Raw genomic sequence first — 23,002 nt, 5'->3', positions numbered from 1 at the left:
TCCTTTTCAGCCCTTCCGTTGGCCTATAAAGATTTATTTCAGGTTTTCTAAAAAACCCTCCGATTAGCTCGTTTAAAAAGACTGCCTTCCGCTTGTCCATAAATATTCCCCTACACCTCTCCATAGATTTTCTCCATCTCATCTATAAAGACTCCTATCAGGTCGTCCATAAAAACTCCTTTCAGGTGGTCTATGAAAACTCCCTACATCTCGATAAATTCTTCCTCCATCCCGTCTATAAAAACCCTCATTCAGTTCGTAACAAAGATTTATTTCAGCTCATCTAAGAAGACCCCTCAAGATCTTTTACAAAATCTGCCTTTAATGCTGCCCTTTACCTTGCCTCAACATTTCCCATTTGCCCTTACTTAAGTTGTTGCAATATCAGCCTCCCTGACTGCGAGCTCTTGCAGTAACCACGAAGTGATAACAACAGCAACAATAACAAATATTCACAATCAAACTGCATATTCAACAATGTCTCCTATTTGTTTGTTGTTGTTGTAGTATTTCGACAAATGTCATATTCGGAATGCTCTTTTTGTTGTATATTCGAAATTTATTGATAAGGAACTGGACAATAAAAATTAAATAAAATAAAAATTCTTATCAGTATTTCAAAATTAAAAAAAAAAAACATTTTTTTACAAACGAAATCGCCATAGATCAAGAGAAGGGTCCGCATACTATACTGCCCTACCGACAGCAATTGCATGGTTAAAAATCAGAAGACAGAAAAAAAAGTAAACAAAAATTTGTCGACGAACCTATTTTGGGTCGTCTTAGAAGTTTTTTTTGGACCTGATGGGGTCCTCATGCGAACATACATCGGGATTGTGATAATGATGAACTTAAAATATTTTTCCTTACAAAATTAGAGAAATTAATATAGGCTATTTAAATTGCCCCTTCTCTCCCATACCCCCTTTGCCTTGGACATCAGTCAAAATTTAGAATCAAAATCACCCTCAATCTATATTTCGAAATTTGTTTTCTATTTTATTTTTTCAATTATTACAACTGGTTTTAGTAACGCTTTAATCGATGGCTCTGCCATACCTGTCTAAATTATTTGCTTATAATTGTTTAGCGCATGCGCTGTATTCGGACTGGCATGTGCGATCAATGGCTTTATTTACCCTAGATTTGGGATATGGCTGCGCAGAACAGAAATCGTAAACGGCAATGAACTTTTTTCTTTGCAATTATAAGCTAAATATTCGGCACCTATAAAATACCTTAAATAATTCCGAATTTATTAATTACACGTTTGGGTAGCCAGCACGTGCAGGAAACGGGTTTAATGTTTGATAGCTATAAAACTTTTTATAAATATTAAAAAAATATTTTTTTAATTCCTAATTTAACTTTTTCTTCATTTCAGTAGTCATGCCTGAATTTGAATACCGCTTGAATCTGGAACCCGAACTACCGGATGACATCAAAAAGGTTGCCATTGAACAGGGTGAATGTGAGGAGACCCGTAAACAAACAATTGATGAATTTCGTAATTATATTCTTGAGCATAACGGCTGTCAGCCACATCGTACCGATGATGAGTATCTGCAGAGATTTTTGAGGGCCCGCTACTGGAATATACCGCATAGCTATAAGTTGGTAAATAGAGACTCTAGGTATTCTCATGTCCAAAGTACTAACCCTATTTTTTTCTTGCAGATCTGCAATTATTACAAATTCCGTGACCAGAATAAAAACTTCTTTGAAAAAGTCCGCCCGCTGGACCTCACCTATATTGCAAGTAAAGATATTGTCCATGTCACCCCCTATAGAGATCAATGTGGTAGACGTATTATGATTTATCGTTTTGGCCTGTGGAAACCGAGTGAGGTCTCCACCGATGATATATTCCGAGCCTCGGTGTGTCTGCTGGAAATGGGTGGCATGGAACCCATTACCCAAGTGGTCGGGGGTATTGGCATTTTCGATTTAAAGGGTTTCTCACTGAATCACATTTTACATTTGAGCCCTGGCGTGGCCTCGAAAATGATTGCCCTGATGGTGGTAAGTGGGTCATCTGATTTTTTTGTGTGGTAAATTTTTAATGCGAGGTATATTTTTTTCCTTCTTGCAGACTTCTATGTTCACCCGAGTTGCCTCCATCCACATTGTCAATCAGAATTTCGTCTTCAATGCTGCCCTGAAGATCTTCCAGCCATTTATGGATGCCAAAATGCGGGAACATTTATTTATTCATGGTTCGGATATGGCCTCATTGCATAAACATATAAATCCCGATTGTTTGCCAAAGAGGTATGTAGGGTGAGGGTGAACTTCTATTTAAATTTCTTTAAATATCACAATTTTTAAAATTATTTTTTGAGGTTAGGTCTGCGGGTTTAAACAGGTTCACCTTAATTCTGCCTTATTTTTTCTTGTTCCTAATAACTAATTATTTATTATTTTCCTTTCAGATATGGTGGCACCCTTGACGATTTCTCCTCCACAGCCTGGCTAGAGGCCATCAAGGATGACAAACAAATCCAGCAGGAACTGGAGAAACAAGGTTATGTGATGTGAACCAAAAAGATCTCCCAGAAAAAATTAGTTATTAAGACAATCCAACAACAACAACAAGAACAACAAATAAAGTAGTCATAGATATATTTTTTTATTAAAAAAATCTCTCAAAAAATCCTCCATCGAAGTGCTTCTAAACACTAGCATACCCACTAAGAGCATTTGCCGAGGGATAATGTGATCGAAGTAGCATACAACGTTCCTGATCAATCCACAAGGTACGACGTTTTAACATAATTTCCCTTTCCAAGGTACTGCGGGTCTGCATTAATTTAGTTTTGACCTGTTCCGCTTCGTCAAGTTCTTGCAGCATTGCTGTAACTCCACTTTGAATGGTGGCTACCTCGTCGATTAGGTGTTGTTGTGCCGCATCACGACAATTTTCCACATTCGGACGGAAACTGCGATTGTCCATACGTGTCTGAGCCACCTTCATGGCGGAATCGAAGCTGCGCACGGCTCGATGTAGGTGTTCGATACGGGTCTCGGTGTCGGCCAGTTTTTGGAGGCACTGGAAGAGAGTGAAAAAATAAATATCTATTTTTTTTAAATCCGCACATATGGTCCTCAATAGACCTTGAGAAAAAATTCTTTAAAAACTCTACTCCTATGGAACTGCATAGACCTGGAGAATAAAAATTCTTTAAATAAATCCATGCCTATGGAGCTCAATAGACCTTGCGAATAAAAATTATTTAAAATATCCATGCCTATGGACCTCAATAGACCTGCAGAATGAAAATTCTTTAAATAAATCCGCCTATGGACCTCAATAGACCTGTAGAATAAAAATTATGTAAAATAATCCAGGCCTATGGACCTCAATAGACCTGCAGAATGAAAATTCATTTAATAAATCCGCCTATGAACCTCAATAGACCTTGAAAATAAAAATTCCGCAAATAATACATTCTAATGAACCTTAAGAATAAAAAATATTTAAGATACCAATAGAATAAAATCTCTTTAAATATACCCACGCCTATGGACCTCAAAGACCTGGAAAATAAAAATTCCCTAAAAAATCCACACCTATGGACCTTAATAGACCTTGACAATATTTTTTTTTAATCTACGCCTATGACCTTAATAGACCTTGTGAATAAAAACCCTTTAAATAAATCCACTCCTATGGACCTCAATAGATCTTGAGAATAAAAATTCTGTAAAAAATCCAGCCTATGGACCTCAATAGACCTGGAGAATTTAAATTCTGTAAAAAATCCACGCCTATGGACCTCAATAGACCTTGAGAATAAAAATTATTTAAGTATATCCACGCCTATGGACCTCAATAGGCCTGGAGAAAAAATAGACCTCAATAGACGTTGGGAATAATTATTCTGTAAAAAATCCACCCCTATAGACCTCAATAGACTATAATAAAAATTCCGTAAAAAATCCACGCCTATGGACCTCGATAGACCTTGCGTATACAAATTCTTTAAAAAATCCACTTACATCCCGGAGATCAATTTCAAACCTCCTCAAATTCTCCTGGGTACAATTAATCCTTGAGACAAATGCCTTTTCCACAGTATCGGCTTGAGTTCTCAGATCCCTTGCCGCATTAAGTAGTGTGGCGTTTAAGGTTTGTCGTAATTTCACCGATTTCTGGCGACATTTTTCACATTCCTCCAGGGTCTCCTTGCTGAAGTGTTCCCAATATTGTTCGGAAGCTTGCCTGGAGAAATAAAAACAGAGGACCAACAAGATGTAAAGTTTTCTCTTTGCGAACGGACTCCCCATAACTCACTCAGGCGGCTGCCTTATAGCACCCGGTCGAAACATTATCGTTGGCGATTTATTATTTAAATGCGCATTGACCGAATCAATTTCATAGGCTTCCTTCTTGTCACTCCAATCGTATTCCAAACGCTGGCGGGCGGTACGATTTTCCACCTGCTGCTGTTCGAAATCCTCCAAAGTCTTTTGAAGAAGTCGCCGAATTTCTGCAATTAATGCCAACTCCTTTACCAATTCCTCCTCCGGCGCGTCACGAACCAATTCTGTATCGGGACGACCACACCGCTTATCAATACATTCTTTGGCAATGGATTCGGGTAGACCCAATATCACCAAGGATTTCTTTAGGCGTACCCGTTCCTCTTCCAAGGTGCTTATTTCATCGGCCATGGCCTTTATCGCCGCTCCCAAGGTGGTCTTCCATTTGTCAATCAAGCGGGCCCGTTGGCGTACCATATCCGTAGTTTCCGCTTGGGTCTTCTCCACCAAAGAGGTTATGCGATTCAGCGATGTTTTGCAGCTAAATTGGTTTCTGAGGGAGACCAAATAATTTTTTAGAAATTTGTTTAAAAAGTGTGTTCCAATTTATTTACCTTAGGGTCCTATCAAAAATTTGATTGGTATTTTTTACAGTTTCCTGATTTTTGGCCCGCCATTCATTCGGGCTGAAGCGTGTGATGGAATAACGATCCACAACTGGGCGGGTTCCTGTCAAACCTGCCATGGGGCTCCAATCAACTTTACCCGTTGCCCATGGTCCAATGGGTCCCATTGTCTGGAGGTTGTCTTTTATGGGCATGGCATCCTCGGCCTGAGGCAGATAACAGGGTGGATTGTTAAATTCATCCGCCTGGGGGTCAATGGACATCTATGGAAGAAAATAAGAAGAATTTTTACTATCAAGGTCTATTAAAGCCCATAGGATTGGATTTTTTAAAAGAATTTGTATTCTCCAGGTCAATTGAAGTCCATAGGCGTGGATTTTTTAAAAGAATTTTTTCTCTCCAGGTCTTTTAAGGTCCAAGGCGTGGATTTTTCAAAATAATGTTTATTCTCCAGGTCTTTTAAGGTCCAAGGCGTGGATTTTTCAAACGAATTTTTATTCTCCAGGTCTTTTAAGGTCCAAGGCGTGGATTTTTTAAACGAATTTTTATTCTCCAGGTCTTTTAAGGTCCAAGGCGTGGATTTTTCAAACGAATTTTTATTCTCCAGGTCAATTGAGGTCCATAGGCGTGGATTTTTTAAAAGAATTTTTATTCTCCAGGTCTATTAAGGTCCATAGGCGTAGATTTTTGTAAAGAATTTTTATTCTCCAGGTCTATTAAGGTCCATAGGCGTAGATTTTTGTAAAGAATTTTTTTCTCCAGGTCTATTAAGGTCCATAGGTGTAGATTTTTGTAAAGAATTTTTTTCTCCAGGTCTATTAAGGTCCAAAGGCGTGGATTTTTTATAAACAATTTTTATTCTCCAGGTCTATGAAGGTCCATAAGATGGATTTCTTAAAAGAATTTTTATTCTCCAGGTCTATGAAGGTCCATAGGCGTGGATTTCTTAAAAGAATTTTTATTCTCCAGGTCTATGAAGGTCCATAGACGTGGATTTCTTAAAAGAATTTTTATTCTCCAGGTCTATTAAGGTCCATAGACGTGAATTTTTTTACAGAATTTTTATTCTCCAGGTCGATTAAGGTCCATAGACGTGGATTTTTTAAAATAATTTTTATTCTCCAGGTCTATTAAGGTCCATAGGCGTAGATTTTTATTCGCCAGGTCTATGAAGGTCCATAGGCGCGGATTTTTAAAATAATTGTTATTCTCCAGGTCTATTAAGGTCCATAGGCGTAGATTTTTGTAAAGAATTTTTATTCTCCAGGTCTATTAAGGATTTTTATTCTCCAGGTCTATGAAGGTTCATAGGCGTGGATTTCTTAAAAGATTTTTTATTCTCCAGGTCTATTAAGGTCCATAGAAGTGAATTTTTTTACAGAATTTTTATTCTCCAGGTTGATTAAGGTCCATAGACGTGGATTTCTTAAAAGAATTTTTATTCTCCAGGTCTATTAAGGTCCATAGACGTGCTTTTTTACAGAATTTTTATTCTCCAGGTCGATTAAGGTCCATAGAAGTGAATTTTTTTACAGAATTTTTATTCTCCAGATCGATTAAGGTCCATAGACTTGGTTTTTTAAAAGAATTCCTATTCTCCAAGTCTTTTAAGGTCCAAGGCGTGGATTTTTCATAGGCGTGGATTATTGCAGAATTTTTATTTTCAAGGTCTATCAAGGTCCATAGGTTTTGTTTTTAAGGAATTTTATTTAATTTTTTTCTTACCGCAAAATGTCCTTCCCTTGGTATATTCCTTTGTTCCAGATCCGGTCCATCTGCTGGGGGCATTGGTTCCTTAAATCAAAATGTGGTTATTCCCTTCTATTTTCTTGAATATTTTTTACCTCTGGTCCACAATTTTCACAGGAAGCCATTCCGATGCAATGGATCCCGTTCGAAAGTCTCTAAGAAAACTAACGATTTTCAAAATGCAACAAAAAATCCGTTTACAAAATAAAATAAGAAATTTCGAAAATTTTATTGTGACTACACAAACAACAATGGTATAAATTCAAGGGTTGCCAAGGTGTAACTGTTGTTAGGTTTGTTAAACAAGGGCTCAGAACCCAAAATTTCTTGTCTTCAAAAATTTATTGGTGTTGGCGGTTCCTAGGCAACCTCTGTTGGCTTGCGAAACTTTTGAAAAAACCTCACCGCAAATTCCAATATATTGTCCGGTTTATATTGAATGACATTCTGAACGAAGTCCATAAGGAAATCCGACAATTCAGAGTGTTTCTCGAAATAGGCCATTGCATTGTCATAAGTGAGTTGGGTTCGGAGGCGATATTGATCCAATAGTTGATTTTGACTACGCCACATTATTTCCAATTTTGGAACGATACGTTCCCGCTTCTCCACATAGCCTTTGGTCTCGTGCAGGACATAACGAAAGCCATGCCAAAAGTGTAGAACTATTTTACCATTCGCTGTGAAGAACGTCTCCGCAACTTCTTGAGGATAATCATTGAAATATTGGGTGGTTACGACATGGATGATGTTGTTGAAAGTTCGGTGGAATAGGCGGATTCGTTTGCGTTGCTCATTAATGGTCAGTTGGCAGCGGAGGATTTTTCCTATGAAAATTATAAAAAGAAACCCTACAATACCTCAATTTGAAATTTCCCGCTTATGGTCCAACTTACCAAATAAATTCATTGTAAAGTATTGAAAATCTCCACGAAAATTATTTAGGATTAGATGGCGCATTAGAAGTGTAACGCCACCATCCAACACGAAGACATCATTCCGATCCTTGACATTTATGACAGCCTTAAAACGTTGAATCTCCCTGTTGATTTTTGTCTCTCGCTTGGCAATCAAATTGTTATCAATGATACGGGCATCTAAGGTGCGTTCCTACAAAAGCAAGAATAACGATCAATACCTTAATAGACCCTGTGAATAAAAATTCTTAAAAAAATACACCTCTATGGACGTTGACACTAAAAATTTAAAAAATCCTCACCTATGGAACTACACAGGCCTTCATAATAAAAATTCGGAACTTATATGGACTTTAATAGAGGTGGAGACTAAAAATTCCTCAAAAAATCACCGCCTTTGGACCTAAATAGACCTCGAGAATAAAAATTCTGAACTTCTATGGACTTTAATAGACCTTGAGAATAAAAATTATTTAAAAAATTCACGTCTTTTTACCTGTAAAGACCTGGAGTATAAAAATTCCGAACTTCTATTTGCCTTAATAGACCTTGAGAATAAAAATTCTTTAAAAATCCACGCCTATTGATCTGAATAGACCTGGAGAATAAAAATTCCGAACTTCTATGGACCTTCATAGACCTTGAGAATAAAAAAACCCAAACGTCTATGGACCTTAATAGACCTTGAGACTAAAAATTCTTAAAAAATCCACTCCTATGGAGCTTAATGAAGCTTCTATGGACCCTGAGAATAAAAAATCCAAACTTCTATGGACCTTAATAGACCTTGAGACTAAAAATTCTTTAAAAAATCCACGCCTATGGACCTTAATTGACCTGGAAAATAAAAATTCCGAACTTCTATGGACCTTAATAGACCCTGAGAATAAAAATTCTTTAAAAAAATTCACGCCTATAGGCCTTAGCACACCTGGATAGTATAAATTCTTCCAAAAATACACCTCTATGAGCCTTGAGAATAAAAAATTCTTCCGAAAAAATCCGCGCTGCACTTACAATCCTTGAATTATCCACATAATCGTATTCCGTTCGTTTTTCACAAATCAGCTGAAATTTCTCTCCATACTTCCCTCGGGTCCAATGGCCTGAGGAGAATTTCCCCTTATCTTTGACCATATTACTTTTCGCATAGATCACATAACCATCATAACTTTCTTCAACCCGAATGCGAAGTTCTCCCACTTCCTGCAGCTCACGTTCCATAAAAATATGAACCTCTTCGTTGAGCTTACAATCACCATCCTGCAATTGGGAAATATATAATTTCTCTTCGAACAACATCGATTGTTTTTCATTGTGAAAATCTTTGGCACTCAGATTCCATTCGAGACTACGAAATTCTTCGGAGGAGGGTTGAACTTTGGTTATTAGAGAGGAGAAAATGCTGTCGAGGCTAATTTCATCCTCGGGACGTAATTTGTATTTCTTTTGACAGGGCAGCAGGGGCATAGTTTCCGGATCGGATTGGGAATTTTGAGAGCTGTCGACATTGGCATCGGATGCGGAATCTGTGGATGGGAGAGGTTTGGGAGTGAGATGTTTAGCGAAGTTGAAGGGACCATAAAAAGCCCTTACCCATTTTAATTGTTTTATTTTTAAGAGTTCGATTTTGAAAATTTCTTTTTGTCTAGCTGCTGATTGAAAAGGATATGCCACTGTTTACACAAGGCAATTTTGGATTTATGATCTTTTTTCTTTACAAAATCCACGCCTATGGACATTAATAGACCTGGAGAATAAGAATTCTCTAAAAAAGCCACGCCTATGAACCTGAATAGACCTTGAGAATAAAAATTCCATATAAAAATCTCCACCTTGAACCTTAATAGACCTGAAGAATAAAAATTCTTTTAAAAACTCCACTCCCATGGACCTTAAAAGACCTGCAGAATAAAAATTCTTTAAAAAAATCCACGCCTATGGACCTTAATAGACCAGAAGGTTAAAAATTCTTTAATAAATCGACGTCTATAGGCCTTAATAGACCTTGAGAATAAAAATTCTCTGAAAAAATCCACGCCCATGGACCTTAATCGGCCTGGAGAATAAAAATTCTGCATAAAAATCCAAGACTATGGACCTTAATCGGCCTGGAGAATAAAAATTCTGCATAAAAATCCAAGACTATGGACCTTAATCGGCCTGGAGAATAAAAATTCTGCATTAAAATCCAAGATTATGGACCTTAATCGGACTGGAGAATAAAAATTCTGCATAAAAATCCAAGACTGTGGACCTTATACGGCCTGGAGTATAGAAATTCTTTAAAAAATCCATGCCTATGGACCTTAATCAGCCTGGAGAATAAACATTTTTTTAAAAAAAATCACGCCTATGGACCTTAATCGGCCTGGAGAATAAAAATTCTTCTAAAAAATCCACGCCTATGGATCTTAACAACCCTTGAGAATAAAAATTCTTCTAAAAGTTTTAATGAAGTCATCATTGATGCCGACCTGCTTAACAGCTCATTTTGCCGAATGTGAAAGACATGGTGTCTACAGTCTTTGGTAGTGTTGCCTTTGGTCCAGTGATTATTGCAATTGCCACAGCGATAACTTTGATAAATGGTACTAATATATCAAAACACTACCCTGTCCCCCTCGAAACTCATCACCCGAGCTGACTCCATGTGATGATGACCATAGAGTTACTGGTTATTCTATGGCGGACACTTGTAGCCATTTGACTTATTCACACCTTGATTTACAACAGTCCGAATGCAGCAGTCGAACCCCTCGGATGTGAATTCCGATTGCCAATAATTTATTTATTAAAGAGACGCACACACACTCACACATATTTACACATACATGTTACTTAATGAAAATAAAGGACAGTGGACCGAAAGAGGTCGTATTTTTAAATGAATTTTTTTCATCGACTGAGGGTCAAAAGGCTTGGATTTTACCTTACCAATTGGCATTGATAGTCCATGAGAAACAAAATCTTTAATTCAATTGGGCCTTGAGAAAAAATTCTATAAAAATACTCTCTTTATATTTCAGAAGTCAATAGACCCCCATGGTAAAGGAATTTAACAATCCACCCTGTTATCAGCCTCAAGCCGAGGGTGCCATGCCTATAAAAGACAATCTGTAGACTATGGGACCAATTGGGCCATGGGCCACGGCTAAAGTTGATTGGAGCCCTATGGCAGGTTTGACAGAAATCCGACCAGTAGTGTATCGTTACTCAATTACACGCTTCAGCTCGAATGAATGGCGGGCCAAAAATTAGGAAACTGTAAAAATAGCAATCAAATTTTTGATAGGATCCTAAGGTAAGTAATTCCGAACAGGTTTTTATACATTTTACTGAGAATTTATTGGCCTCCCTCAGAAATCAATTCAGCTGCAAAACCTTGCTGATCGCATAACCTCTTTGGGGTGAGGACCCTGATATTGTACACCAACGAGGAGCCCACCTGATTGACAAATGGAAGACCACATTGGGTGCGGCCATAAAGGCCATGACCGATGAAATCAGCACCTTGGAAGAGAGACGAGTATGCCAAAGGAAAACTTTCGTAACAGTGGGTCTGCCCAATTCCATTGCCAAGGAATGTATCTGTGGTCGTCCGGATACGGAATTGGTTCGTAATGCCCTGGAGGAGAATTTGGTAAAGGAGTTGGCATTAATTGCCGATCTTCGGCGACTTCTTCGAAGGACTTTGGAGGATTTTGAACAGCAGCAGTTGGAAAATCGTACCGCCCGCCAGCGTTTGGAATATGATTGGAGCGACAAGAAGGAGGCCTATTTAATTGATTCGGTCAATGGCCATTTAAATAATAAATCGCCAACAATAAGGTGTCGATCGGGAGCTATGATTCAACCGCCTGAGTGAGTTTTGGGGAGTCAGTACCCAAAGGTAAAACTTGAATCATCTATTTTTATTTCTTATAGCCAAGCTTCCGAACAATATTGGGAACACTTCTGTAAGGAGACCCTGGGGAGATATGAAAAAGGTCACCAAAAATCGATAAAATTACGGCAAACCTTAAAAGTCACCCTACTGAATGCGGCACGTGATCTCAGAACCCAAGCAGATATTGTGGAAAAGGCATTTGTCTCAAGGATTAATTGTACGCAGGAGAATTTGAGGAGGTTTGAAATTGATCTCAGGGATGTAAGTATATCATTTTAAGAAATTTTATTCTCAAGGTCCATAGCCGTGGGGTTTTTAAAGAATTTTTATTCTCCAGGTCTATTGAGGTCCATAGGCGTGGACTTTTGTAAATAATTTTTTTTCTCCAGGTCCATTGAGGTCCATAGGCGTGGATTTCTTACTCAATTTTTATTCTCCAGGTCCATTGAGGTTCCTAGGCGTGGATTTTTTTACTGAATTTTTATTCTCCAGGTCCATTGAGGTTCCTAGGCGTGGATTTTTTACTGAATTTTTATTCTGTAGGTCCATTGAGGTCCATAGGCGTGGACTTTTGTAAAGAATTTTTATTCGCCAGGTCTATTGAGGGTTATAGGCGTGGATTTTTTACAGAATTTTTATTCTACAGGTCTATTAAGGTCCATAGGAGTAGATTGTTTACAGAATTTTTATTCTCCAGATCTATACAGGTCTATGAGCGTGGACTTTTTGAAGAATTTTTATTCTGAATGTTTAAGAATGTTTATTCTTCAGGCCTATAGAGGTCCTTAGGCGTGGATTCTTTAAAATAATTTTTATTCTTCAGGTTCATTGAGGTCCCAAGGCGTGGATTTTTTAAAGAATTTTTATTCTTCAGGCCTATAGAGGTCCTTAGGCGTGGATTCTTTAAAATAATTTTTATTCTCTAGGCCTATAGATTTCAATTGGCGTGGATTTTTTAAATAATTTTTATTCTCCAGGCCAATAGATTTCTATAGGCGTGGATTTTTTTAAATAATTTTTTATTCTCAAGTCTATTGAAGTCCGAAGGCGTAGAGTTTTTAAAAGAATTTTTATTCTCCAGGTCTATTAAGGTCCATAGTTGTGTTTTTTTTTAAAGAATTTTTATTCTCCAGGTCTATTGAGGTCCATAGGCGTGGATTTATTCAAATAATTTTTATTCTCAAGGTCAAATGATCTCTGTTGAAGTCCATAGCTGTGGATTATTTGCGGAATTTTTATTCTCTAGGTCTGTTGAAGTCCATAGCTGTGGATTATTTGCGGAAATGTTTATTCTCCAGGTCCATTGAGGTCCCTAGAGGTGGATTTCTTAAAACAACATTTATTCTCCAGGTCTATTGAGGTCCATAAGCGTAGATTTTGTAAATGAATTTTTATTCTCCAGGTCAATTGAGGTCCATAGGCATGAATTTTTAAAGATAATTTTTATTCTCCAGGTTTATTAATGTCCTTAGGCTTCGGGTTTTTAATGAAATGAGTGTTCATTGTTTACCGAATTTTTACTCATGGACCATAAAGTAACGATTTTTCTTTTAAATACTCCTCCCGACCACTGTCTGTTTGTTTGGCCTATTGCCTTATGACCCCATAGACCCCCATCATATTAGGCCAAATATTATGTTTCACTATGCCCTGATTTATGTCCATCGATTAGAGCGATAGTGTAACACAACTATAAACAATTGAAAGGGGAGAAAAAGACAAATCTGTGTTTGTGTGTGTGTGTGTGTGGCAAAGGAAAATAATATTGATGTAGGAATCAAAGGAGAAGGGGTGTATATCCTCCGCATGTCCCGTTTAAGTTTCTGGTCAATTGATAAATAAGTTTGAGAGTTTGTCGTAGAATTTTTTCTGGCGACAGTTTGTTTTCTTAGCCTGGTCATAGAATGGTAAAGAAGTGGGAGGAGGGGGTCCAGTGGATGGATGGTCAGTATTTTTAGTAAATTAAAGAAACTATGCCGACTTCTTTGTTATGTCCTTACGCTTTGTTCGAAAATTGTTCGCCTATAGTAGTCAATTAATCGATGACCATTATTTATGAATTTAATTGAGGGTCATTTATATGAACCGAGTATAGATACAGATATACAAAGCATTTGTTTAATTGGATATAAATCCAAAGGGGAAAAGGAATTGGAAGGTATTCTGCGGGGTTTTTAAGGAAATTAATAAATTTCAATATGTCGGAGGATGAAGGAGAAGCCTATTGACCTGCAATTTATTGAAGAAAAATGAAATTGGAATAATTGATTAAAATCTTTTTTTAATCTACGCCTTGCGTAGGTCCTTGAAAATTATTTTTTAATCCACGCCTTGTTTAGGTCTCTGAAAAAAAATTAAAAAAAAAAAATCCACGGCTTCTTTATGTCTTGAGGATTTTTTTTAATCTAGAGGATTTTTTAGCCTTGTACAAATATTCTTAATAAAAATATATTTTTATATCATTCAATACCCATCAGTTTCATAATTAATTTAATCTAAACAAATCAACGAGGTTAGATTTTATTTACCCGCACAAACAAACATTCGGTTAAATCAACTAACCACCAAACGAAAAGGTTAAATGAGCATTTTTCTGACAAAAGTCAAATATTCATTTTGACAGAAGAAGAACAATAACAAAATAATCCTTTCCTCCTCCCCCATCCCACCTTTATTTACCCCTTTTACAAAATGTAGCTCTCTATGCAAATAGATGAGCACTGAGGTAAACACAATTACATTTAACTTTGGCGAGAGAATGGATGGTAAGGTGGGTACTGGTAGTGAGGTGAGAGCACGAATTATTCTTAATGCCGAGCTTGGCAGAATTCGAAAAGGGTTAAAGGAGAATATTTCAATATTTGTCTAAGGCCAATTAAAATGAAAACGTAACGCAAACGTTTATCTAGCTATCGTAGGTAAATGAAGGAAACGCTAAAAGTATTAAAAAAGTCAGGTAGATGCAATGTGAGGATGGTTAATGGGGTGCTAAGGGTCGTATGGGTATTAGGAATTAAAATTGTTATTAGGAAGTTTATTCGTTTGTAATTAAATATTTGAAACAATATTTTATTTTCCAAAAAAAATATTTTCAGGGACCTACATAAGGCTAGGATTTTTCAAAAAAAAAAAAAAAAAAATTCAGGGACCTATAAATAAGGCGTGGATTTTTTAGATAGTATTTTTAAGGTATTATACAAGGTGTGGATTTTTTAAATAGTATTTTTGAAGGACCTATACAAGGCGTGGATTTTTTAAAACATATTTTCAGGGACCTACATAAGGCGCGGATTTTTTAAAACATATTTTCAGGGACCTACATAAGGCGTGGATTTTTTAAAACATATTTTCAGGGACCTACATAAGGCGTGGATTTTTTAAAACATATTTCCAGGGACCTACATAAGGCGTGGATTTTTTAAAACATATTTTCAGGGACCTACATAAGGCGTGGATTTTTTAAAACATATTTTCAGGGACCTACATAAGGCGTGGATTTTTTAAAACATATTTTCAGGGACCTACATAAGGCGTGGATTTTTTAAAACATATTTTCAGGGACCTACATAAGGCGTGGATTTTTTAAAACATATTTCCAGGGACCTACATAAGGCGTGGATTTTTTAAAACATATTTTCAGGGACCTACATAAGGCGTGGATTTTTTAAAACATATTTTCAGGGACATACATAAGGCGTGGATTTTTTAAAACATATTTCCAGGGACCTACATAAGGCGTGGATTTTTTAAAACATATTTTCAGGGACCTACATAAGGCGCGGATTTTTTAAAACATATTTTCAGGGACCTACATAAGGCGCGGATTTTTTAAAACATATTTTCAGGGACCTACATAAGGCGTGGATTTTTTAAAACATATTTCCAGGGACCTACATAAGGCGTGGATTTTTTAAAACATATTTTCAGGGACCTACATAAGGCGTGGATTTTTTAAAACATATTTTCAGCGACCTACATGAGGCGTGGATTTTTTAAAACATGTTTTCAGCGACCTACATAAGGCGTGGATTTTTTAAAACATATTTTCAGCGACCTACATAAGGCGTGGATTTTTTAAAACATATTTTTAGCGACCTACATAAGGCGTGGATTTTTTAAAACATATTTTCAGCGACCTACATAAGGCGTGGATTTTTTAAAACATGTTTTCAGCGACCTACATAAGGCGTGGATTTTTTAAAACATATTTTCAGCGACCTACATAAGGCGTGGATTTTTTAAAACATATTTTCAGCGACCTACATAAGGCGTGGATTTTTTAAAACATATTTTCAGCGACCTACATAAGGCGTGGATTTTTTAAAACATATTTTCAGCGACCTACATAAGGCGTGGATTTTTTAAAACATATTTTCAGGGACCTACATAAGGCGTGGATTTTTTAAAACATATTTTCAGGGACCTACATAAGGCGTGGATTTTTTAAAACATATTTTCAGGGACCTACATAAGGCGTGGATTTTTTAAAACATATTTTCAGGGACCTACATAAGGCGTGGATTTTTTAAAACATATTTTCAGGGACCTACATAAGGCGTGGATTTTTTAAAACATATTTTCAGGGACCTACATAAGGCGTGGATTTTTTAAAACATATTTTCAGGGACCTACATAAGGCGTGGATTTTTTAAAACATATTTTCAGGGACCTACATAAGGCGTGGATTTTTTAAAACATATTTTCAGGGACCTACATAAGGCGTGGATTTTTTAAAACATATTTTCAGGGACCTACATAAGGCGTGGATTTTTTAAAACATATTTTCAGGGACCTACATAAGGCGTGGATTTTTTAAAACATATTTTCAGGGACCTACATAAGGCGTGGATTTTTTAAAACATATTTTCAGGGACCTACATAAGGCGTGGATTTTTTAAAACATATTTTCAGGGACCTACATAAGGCGTGGATTTTTTAAAACATATTTTCAGGGACCTACATAAGGCGTGGATTTTTTAAAACATATTTTCAGGGACCTACATAAGGCGTGGATTTTTTAAAACATATTTTCAGGGACCTACATAAGGCGTGGATTTTTTAAAACATATTTTCAGGGACCTACATAAGGCGTGGATTTTTTAAAACATATTTTCAGGGACCTACATAAGGCGTGGATTTTTTAAAACATATTTTCAGGGACCTACATAAGGCGTGGATTTTTTAAAACATATTTTCAGGGACCTACATAAGGCGTGGATTTTTTAAAACATATTTTCAGGGACCTACATAAGGCGTGGATTTTTAATGACCTATACAAGGCGTGGATTTTTTAAGGACCTATACCAGGCGTGAATTTTTTAAGGACCTATACAAGGCGTGGATTTTTTAAGGACCCATACAAGGCGTGGATTTTTTTAAGGAACTATACAAGGCGTTGATTTTTTAATGACCTTTACATTGCGAGGATTTTTGAAGGACCTATACCAGGCGTGGATTTTTTAAGGACCTATACCAAGCGTGGAATTTTTAAGGACCTGTACAAGGCGTGGATTTTTTTAAGGAACTATACAAGGCGTTGATTTTTTAAGGACCTATACATTGCGAGGATTTTTTAAGGACCTATACCAGGCGTGGATTTTTTAACGACCTATACAAGGGGTGGATTTTTTAAGGACCTATACCAGGCGTGGATTTTTTAAGGACCTTTACAAGTCGTGGATTTCTTAAGGGCCTATACAAGTCGTGGATTTTTTAAGGACCCATACAAGGCGTGGATTTTTTAAGGACCTATACAAGGCAATTATCGTAATATAATATCCTTGGTTTTCCCTTTAAACATCCACCAGGATGCGGGATCTACTGCATCCTTGTTTCGTATAAATATTGTTAATAACTGTGACGATTATTCCAAATCCTTTGCCAGCAGAGAAGATGAATGTGAAGACAAATCGCTGCCTGGTGATTATATTCAAATCTTTTATTTACCCAACCGCCATTCGACATGAATTTACAATCAAAATCAAATCGATACGGATTACAGTTGTTATCCTTGTTGTTGTTGTTGTTGTTGTCATTGTCGTCATATCCTTCTAACATTTTATTGACATCCATCTACATGAATTCATTTATTTCGCTGGGGGTAAATATTGACTTAAAATATCGCGTATTTGTGTATACCCTAACAATGCAGGATATCTTAACCAACCAACCATTCATCCACTCATCCATCTATCCAGCCAACCATCTATCCTCGCATATCAATCTCCCGTGAAGCCACGTTGGTTGTCAACTGATTTCAATTGTTGTGGATTATTATGATTTAAATCAATTGCAAATCAATCAAATGCTCATTTAATTTGTCCCGCATCCTGTAATCAGGATATATGTGCGTACCATCACACATACATGTGTTGAAAGGTAGATTTATTGTTTTGTTGACGGGGGAGATGTTGCAATGATGTTTGAGATGCTGTTGGTTGGTATTATATAGAACAGTTGTATCAATTCTATGGAAAAACATGAGGGTGCGGATTTTTATAAAATATTTTTCAAGTTACGAAACAAGCGTGGAATTTAAATAAAATTCTTCAAGTTTCGAAAAAGGCGTGGATTCTTAAAAAATGTGTTTTCCAAGTTGCCAACAAGGCGTGGATTTTTAAATTTTTTCAGGGACCTACACAAGGCTTGGATTTTTAAAAAATATTTTTCAGGAACCTACACAAGGCTTGGATTTAAAAAAAAACTAGTTTTCAGAGACCTACACAAGGCTTTTCAGTATTTTTTATACCCTCCACCATAGTATGGAGGGTATATTAATTTTGTGATTCCGTTTGTAACTCATCGAAATATTCATTTCCGGCCCTATAAAGTATATATATTCTTGATCAGGGTAAAATTCTAAGACGATCTCTAGCCATGTTGTCTGTCTGTCCGTCCCTCTGTTGTAATCACGCTATCTTCTGAAGGAATTGAGATAGGGTGCTGAAATTTTGCATAGGGTTGTCTTTTGCAGGGAGGTCAAGTTCCAAGATGGGATATATCGGTCCATGTTTAGACATAGCTCCCATATAAGGGTACCCGCCAAATTTCGGTATTTTGGGGTACTTGAGCGCGTTTTTCAGCCGAATTCGCTGAAATTTGGTACATTGGGTTCTTATTGGATAATAAATGTCTCCACAAAAAAATTATAAGTATAGGTCCATATTTTCTGGTAGCTCCCCATATAACGGTACCTCCTAATTTTCAGTATTTTGGGGGGGTTTGGTCGTATTTTTCCACCGAATTGGCTGTAATTTATTATTTTGAGTTCTTAATTGGTACCAAATCTCTCTACAAAAAATTATGTATATAGGTCAATTTTTTCGGGTAGCCCCCATATAAGGGTACCCCCCAATTTTCGGTATATTGGGGTTCTTGAGCGCGTTTTTCAGCCGAATTCGCTTAAATTTGCTACATTGGGTTCTTATTGGGTCCTAAATGTCTCCACAAAAAACTGTAAATATAGGTCCACTTTTTCTGGTAGCCCCCATATAACGGTACCTCCCAATTTTCAGTAATTTGGGGGTTTTGATCGTATTTTTCCGCCGAATTAGCTGTAATTTAGTATTTTGAGTTCTTAATAGGTACCAAATCTCTCCACAAAAAAATTATGAATATAGGTCAATTTTTTCGGATAGCCCCCATATAAGGGTACCCCCAATTTTCGGTATTTTGGGGTTCTTGAGCGCGTTTTTCAACCGAATTTGCTGCAATTTGGCATTTTGTAGTCGTATATGGTAACAAATCTCTCCACCAAAAATTATTAATATTCGCCCCCTTTTTGTGGTAGTCCCCATATAACCACCTTTTTTATATTAAAATAGTTATCTGATTTGTTCCGCGTTTTGAGTTTGGTTCTAAGACTCTATTGTAATCATTTCTCCTGCGGAGGATAGCGAGATAAAAAATAGAACGTAAGGTTCGATAATAAACTATAGCCGCATTTAGACCTAGCCCCTGTGTGGAGGTTTCAGAAGGAGTGGACCGATATTCCCCATCTTCGAATTTGAATTATCAATTAAAAATTTCTGAAATTTGTATTATGGTTTACATAATCCGTTTTTAGACATGTCGGTATAGGTCCACTTTTTGGCATGTTCCCTATATTTTCATTACTAGTACCTGTCAGTATATCTATGGTGGAGGGTATCCAAAGTTCGGCCCGGCCGAACATAACGCTTTTTCACTTGTTTTAGTTTAAGAAATGTATGGATTTCTCTTTAAATAATTTCCTTTTTATGTTTTGATTTTTTTTTGTTTACCAGTCCGACCACCACTTATCATGAAATAATTTTTAAAATGTCGCATTACAAAGTCTTAGAACTTGGGCGACAATGAGAGATAAATGCCACCAAAAAAATAATAATATATTCCAAGTGGCGCTCAAAAAGAATGGAATCAAAAAAAAAAACCCCCGAGGAAACCCCTTGTTGAACTAGACAAGATGTTTAGCACACAATATTGTGTTGTCTTTGCTCTTCAGTCGAGTCATCATTCATCACTCGGCGCAACAACGACAAAAAGAGGAGGACCAGCAGGAGTAGCGCATAAAAGCAGGATTACACAGGAAAGTGGCAACAACAACAAAACCAAAAACAATAAAGCAACACTAGTGTCATACACCAGGATAATGCATCAAACTCACTCCTCTTCTTTTCGTAGTTGTTGTTCCTCCTGCTGCTGTCGGAATGTGCAGGGATGCGTCGTCAATCACTCACTCACTGACTTCGTACAACTTGTTCACATCGTGTTCTAGTGATGTTCACAAATCACACGAGAGAGTATTTACCGAGAAACAGTCGTTTGACATAAACGGGACGGGATGTCAAACTGACATGGCATGGCATGACCCTTGTTGCCCCCTCACAAAACACTCAGCTGGTTGGTAGGTTGGTCGTCATGATGATGATTGTGGCATGATGAACTCAAGACAAAATGAAAAATCGATTTTGTTGTGTTGGTTTCACTACTGGTAGTTGTTGTTTTTCTTGTTGTTGTTGCTATTATTCATTATCCTTCTTCCTTGTCGCAGCAATTCGGTTGTGATTTATAACAAATTATTTGTGATAAACCACGATTTATGAGAGGAGATTTTTGTTGGCACATTTGTCCTCATTCCCCAGTGTGGATGTGTGGCTGACGGGGTGTGGATGTGTGTGTGGTTGGACCTAACAAGTGGTTGGTGACTGCAAGGGGTTAGGGGCGATGGTAAATAAGTATATTAAGATATTAAGGTATATTAAGAAAAATGTTTAAGGAAACTTAAAAATCCAGGAGCAGGTTAATCTCATTTAAGAAGATCATTTTTAACCATCACATATAGGCGTCATAAATATTTTTCGGGACCCACAAAAAGAGTGGATTATTTTAAAATATATTTTAGGCACGTTGTACAGAATAGGCAGAAGTACAAAGCTGACATTAATGCCTTACAGAAAATGCGATGGAAAGGGACAAGTGTAAGTAAATCAGATGATTACGCCCTGTATTATAGCTGCCATGAAACGAGACGTGAATTTGGCTGCGGATTTATGGTTAACAGGAGAATGAAAGACCTCGTCTCCAGATTCACTCCAGTAGATGAGCGAATTGCTATAATCCGTATAAAAGCGAAGTTCTTCTACATCAGTCTTATTTGAAGATGCATAGACCACAGACATTTTTACGAGCGCCTAGAAACTGTATATGACCGCTGCCCTGGCCATGACATTAAAATTCTGCTAGGAGATTTCAATTCAAAAATCGGAGGGGAAAATATGTCTGGTCCCACATGGCAGTTAGCAGCACCAGATTCAAGCATCTCGATATACACAAGGCCACCTGGATTTCTCCTGATGAAGCAACGAGAAATCAAATTGATCATGTTGTGATAGCCAGAAGGCATTAATCCAGTGTTTTAGACGTTCGATCGATACGAGGAGCGAATAACGATTCGGACCATTACCAGCCAAGGTTCGCTACTAATCTGAAAAACGCAGCGTATAGGGCAACCCTGCAGACAGTAGCAACACGTAATTTGATGGAGAACTATCGGGAGAAAAGGAGAGAGGAGAAACGTATTTTCAGAACAAGAAGTACGTGAGCGTGAGCAAATCGATATGTACAGGAGTCAGAATGAAGTCCGAAAATTCTACCAACGGGTAAAACACCAAACCGAAGGTTTTGGTGCAGGCACATCCTCCTGTATAGATGAAGAAGGAATCCTGGTGACAGATACAGACAGCTTGTTGAGGATCTGGAAGGAGCATTTTGAAAAGCTTCTGGTATCAAATAGTAGCGGTGAAGAGGATACATCAGAAACAATATGAGATGATGGTATAGAGTGTATACCACCTATCCAAGATGCAGTCATAATAGCAATCAATCGACTGAAGAATTATAAAGCAGCATGTACCGATGGGCTACAATCCGAACTATTCAAGACTGGTGGTCAGATGCTGGTCAGGAGCATACACCAGCTCATTAGTACAATTTGGCTAGAGGAATGCATGCCCAATGATTGAAACCCCGTGCACAAAAAGGAGACAAGACGATTTGTGCCAACTATAGATGAATAAGTCTCCTTCCCATCGCATAAAAAGTGCTATCCAGTGTGCTGTGTGAACGATGGAAGGCAATAGTCAATGATATTATTGGACCATATTAGCCGCATTCGTCAGCCCTATCCGTTCAGAGGTGTTTTAAGCCATGTCTGCGTTTGGCATTCCTGCAAAATTAATACGACTATGCAGGATAACTTTGAGTGGCACAAGGTCAGCAGTTAAAGTCGGAAAGGGCCTCTCGGAGTCCTTCAATACTGAACGAGGATTCAGACAAGGTGACAGCTTGTCGTGTGATCTTTTTAACATCCTATTGGAAAAGGTCATACGAGAGGCAAAGGCGAACAGAAAATCGACATACTGGGTCGAACACTGAGAGCGGTAACAGCCACCTTTAAACAAATTGAGAAGGAGTCTGCCAAAGTGGGTCTGGCAGTAAACGGCGGGAGATGCTACTATGGTCTGAGCAAACAACTCAAAAGCAAGGCCGCCTCCCGCCAGACCAAACTCACACTTTACAACGCTGCTGTTATATGGATCTGAAGCATGGATACTTGCGCAAGCAGATGAGGCAGCGTGAGATGAGCTGCAGCGATTACGTTGGCTAGGTCGTTTTGTGAGAATGGATGAAGATGCCCCAACCCAGAAGGCATATAAAAGTGAACCAGCTGATGGTTCACGCAGAAGGGGAAGGCCACGAATAAGATGGAATGAACAATTGGAAGACAACATTGCTGAATATGGTCTTTCAAATTGGAAAAACTGCGTAAAAGATCGACCCGCCTGGAATTTTTTTAAGCTCGGCTTATGGAACGAAAGTCCTGTCACAAGCCAGCTAAGTAAGTAAGTTATCTAAGGACCTATACAAGGCGTGGATTTTTTAAAAAATTATTTTTTATGAACCTACAGCAGTCGTGGATTTCTTAAGGACCTTAGAAAAAATCCTTTATAATTTAAATTACATTGAATTGTGCTGGCATAGACATATGCATGTGACATTTGAGAATACATGCGAACACA

General features: G+C 37.5%; 3 protein-coding genes and 1 pseudogene across 3 annotated transcripts; 2 read left to right on the top strand and 2 right to left on the bottom strand.

Moving 5' to 3' along the window:
- The first annotated feature begins 1,389 nt into the window (after positions 1-1,389).
- Positions 1,390-2,539, top strand: LOC133331979 (alpha-tocopherol transfer protein). Its single transcript, XM_061540366.1, has 4 exons — positions 1,390-1,617; positions 1,678-2,022; positions 2,093-2,271; positions 2,433-2,539. The coding sequence occupies exons 1-4, from the start codon at positions 1,390-1,392 to the stop codon at positions 2,536-2,538; spliced, it is 858 nt and encodes a 285-aa protein (XP_061396350.1). The 3' UTR covers position 2,539.
- Positions 2,540-2,671: 132 nt separating this feature from the next.
- On the bottom strand, positions 2,672-6,645 carry LOC133331976 (tektin-4). Its single transcript, XM_061540361.1, has 5 exons — positions 6,615-6,645; positions 4,878-5,152; positions 4,295-4,816; positions 4,000-4,222; positions 2,672-3,049 (listed from the first exon to the last, which is right to left on the bottom strand). The coding sequence occupies exons 2-5, from the start codon at positions 5,150-5,152 to the stop codon at positions 2,672-2,674; spliced, it is 1,398 nt and encodes a 465-aa protein (XP_061396345.1). The 5' UTR covers positions 6,615-6,645.
- Positions 6,646-6,998: 353 nt separating this feature from the next.
- On the bottom strand, positions 6,999-9,155 carry LOC133331963 (uncharacterized). The gene is made up of 4 exons (XM_061540349.1): positions 9,152-9,155; positions 8,573-9,084; positions 7,535-7,748; positions 6,999-7,465 (listed from the first exon to the last, which is right to left on the bottom strand). Exons 1-4 carry the CDS (start codon positions 9,153-9,155, stop codon positions 6,999-7,001), a joined length of 1,197 nt encoding a protein of 398 aa, XP_061396333.1.
- A 1,445-nt stretch (positions 9,156-10,600) lies between these two features.
- LOC133331962 (tektin-4-like) lies at positions 10,601-11,723 on the top strand (annotated as a pseudogene).
- Positions 11,724-23,002: the final 11,279 nt, after the last annotated feature.

Source organism: Musca vetustissima, unplaced genomic scaffold, assembly GCF_032173495.1.
Source record: "Musca vetustissima isolate MV318-11 ecotype Yass unplaced genomic scaffold, APGP_CSIRO_Mvet_v1 utg3401, whole genome shotgun sequence".
In the NCBI taxonomy this organism is placed as follows: domain Eukaryota; kingdom Metazoa; phylum Arthropoda; class Insecta; order Diptera; family Muscidae; genus Musca; species Musca vetustissima.
This window is presented reverse-complemented; position numbering and strand designations above follow the sequence as displayed.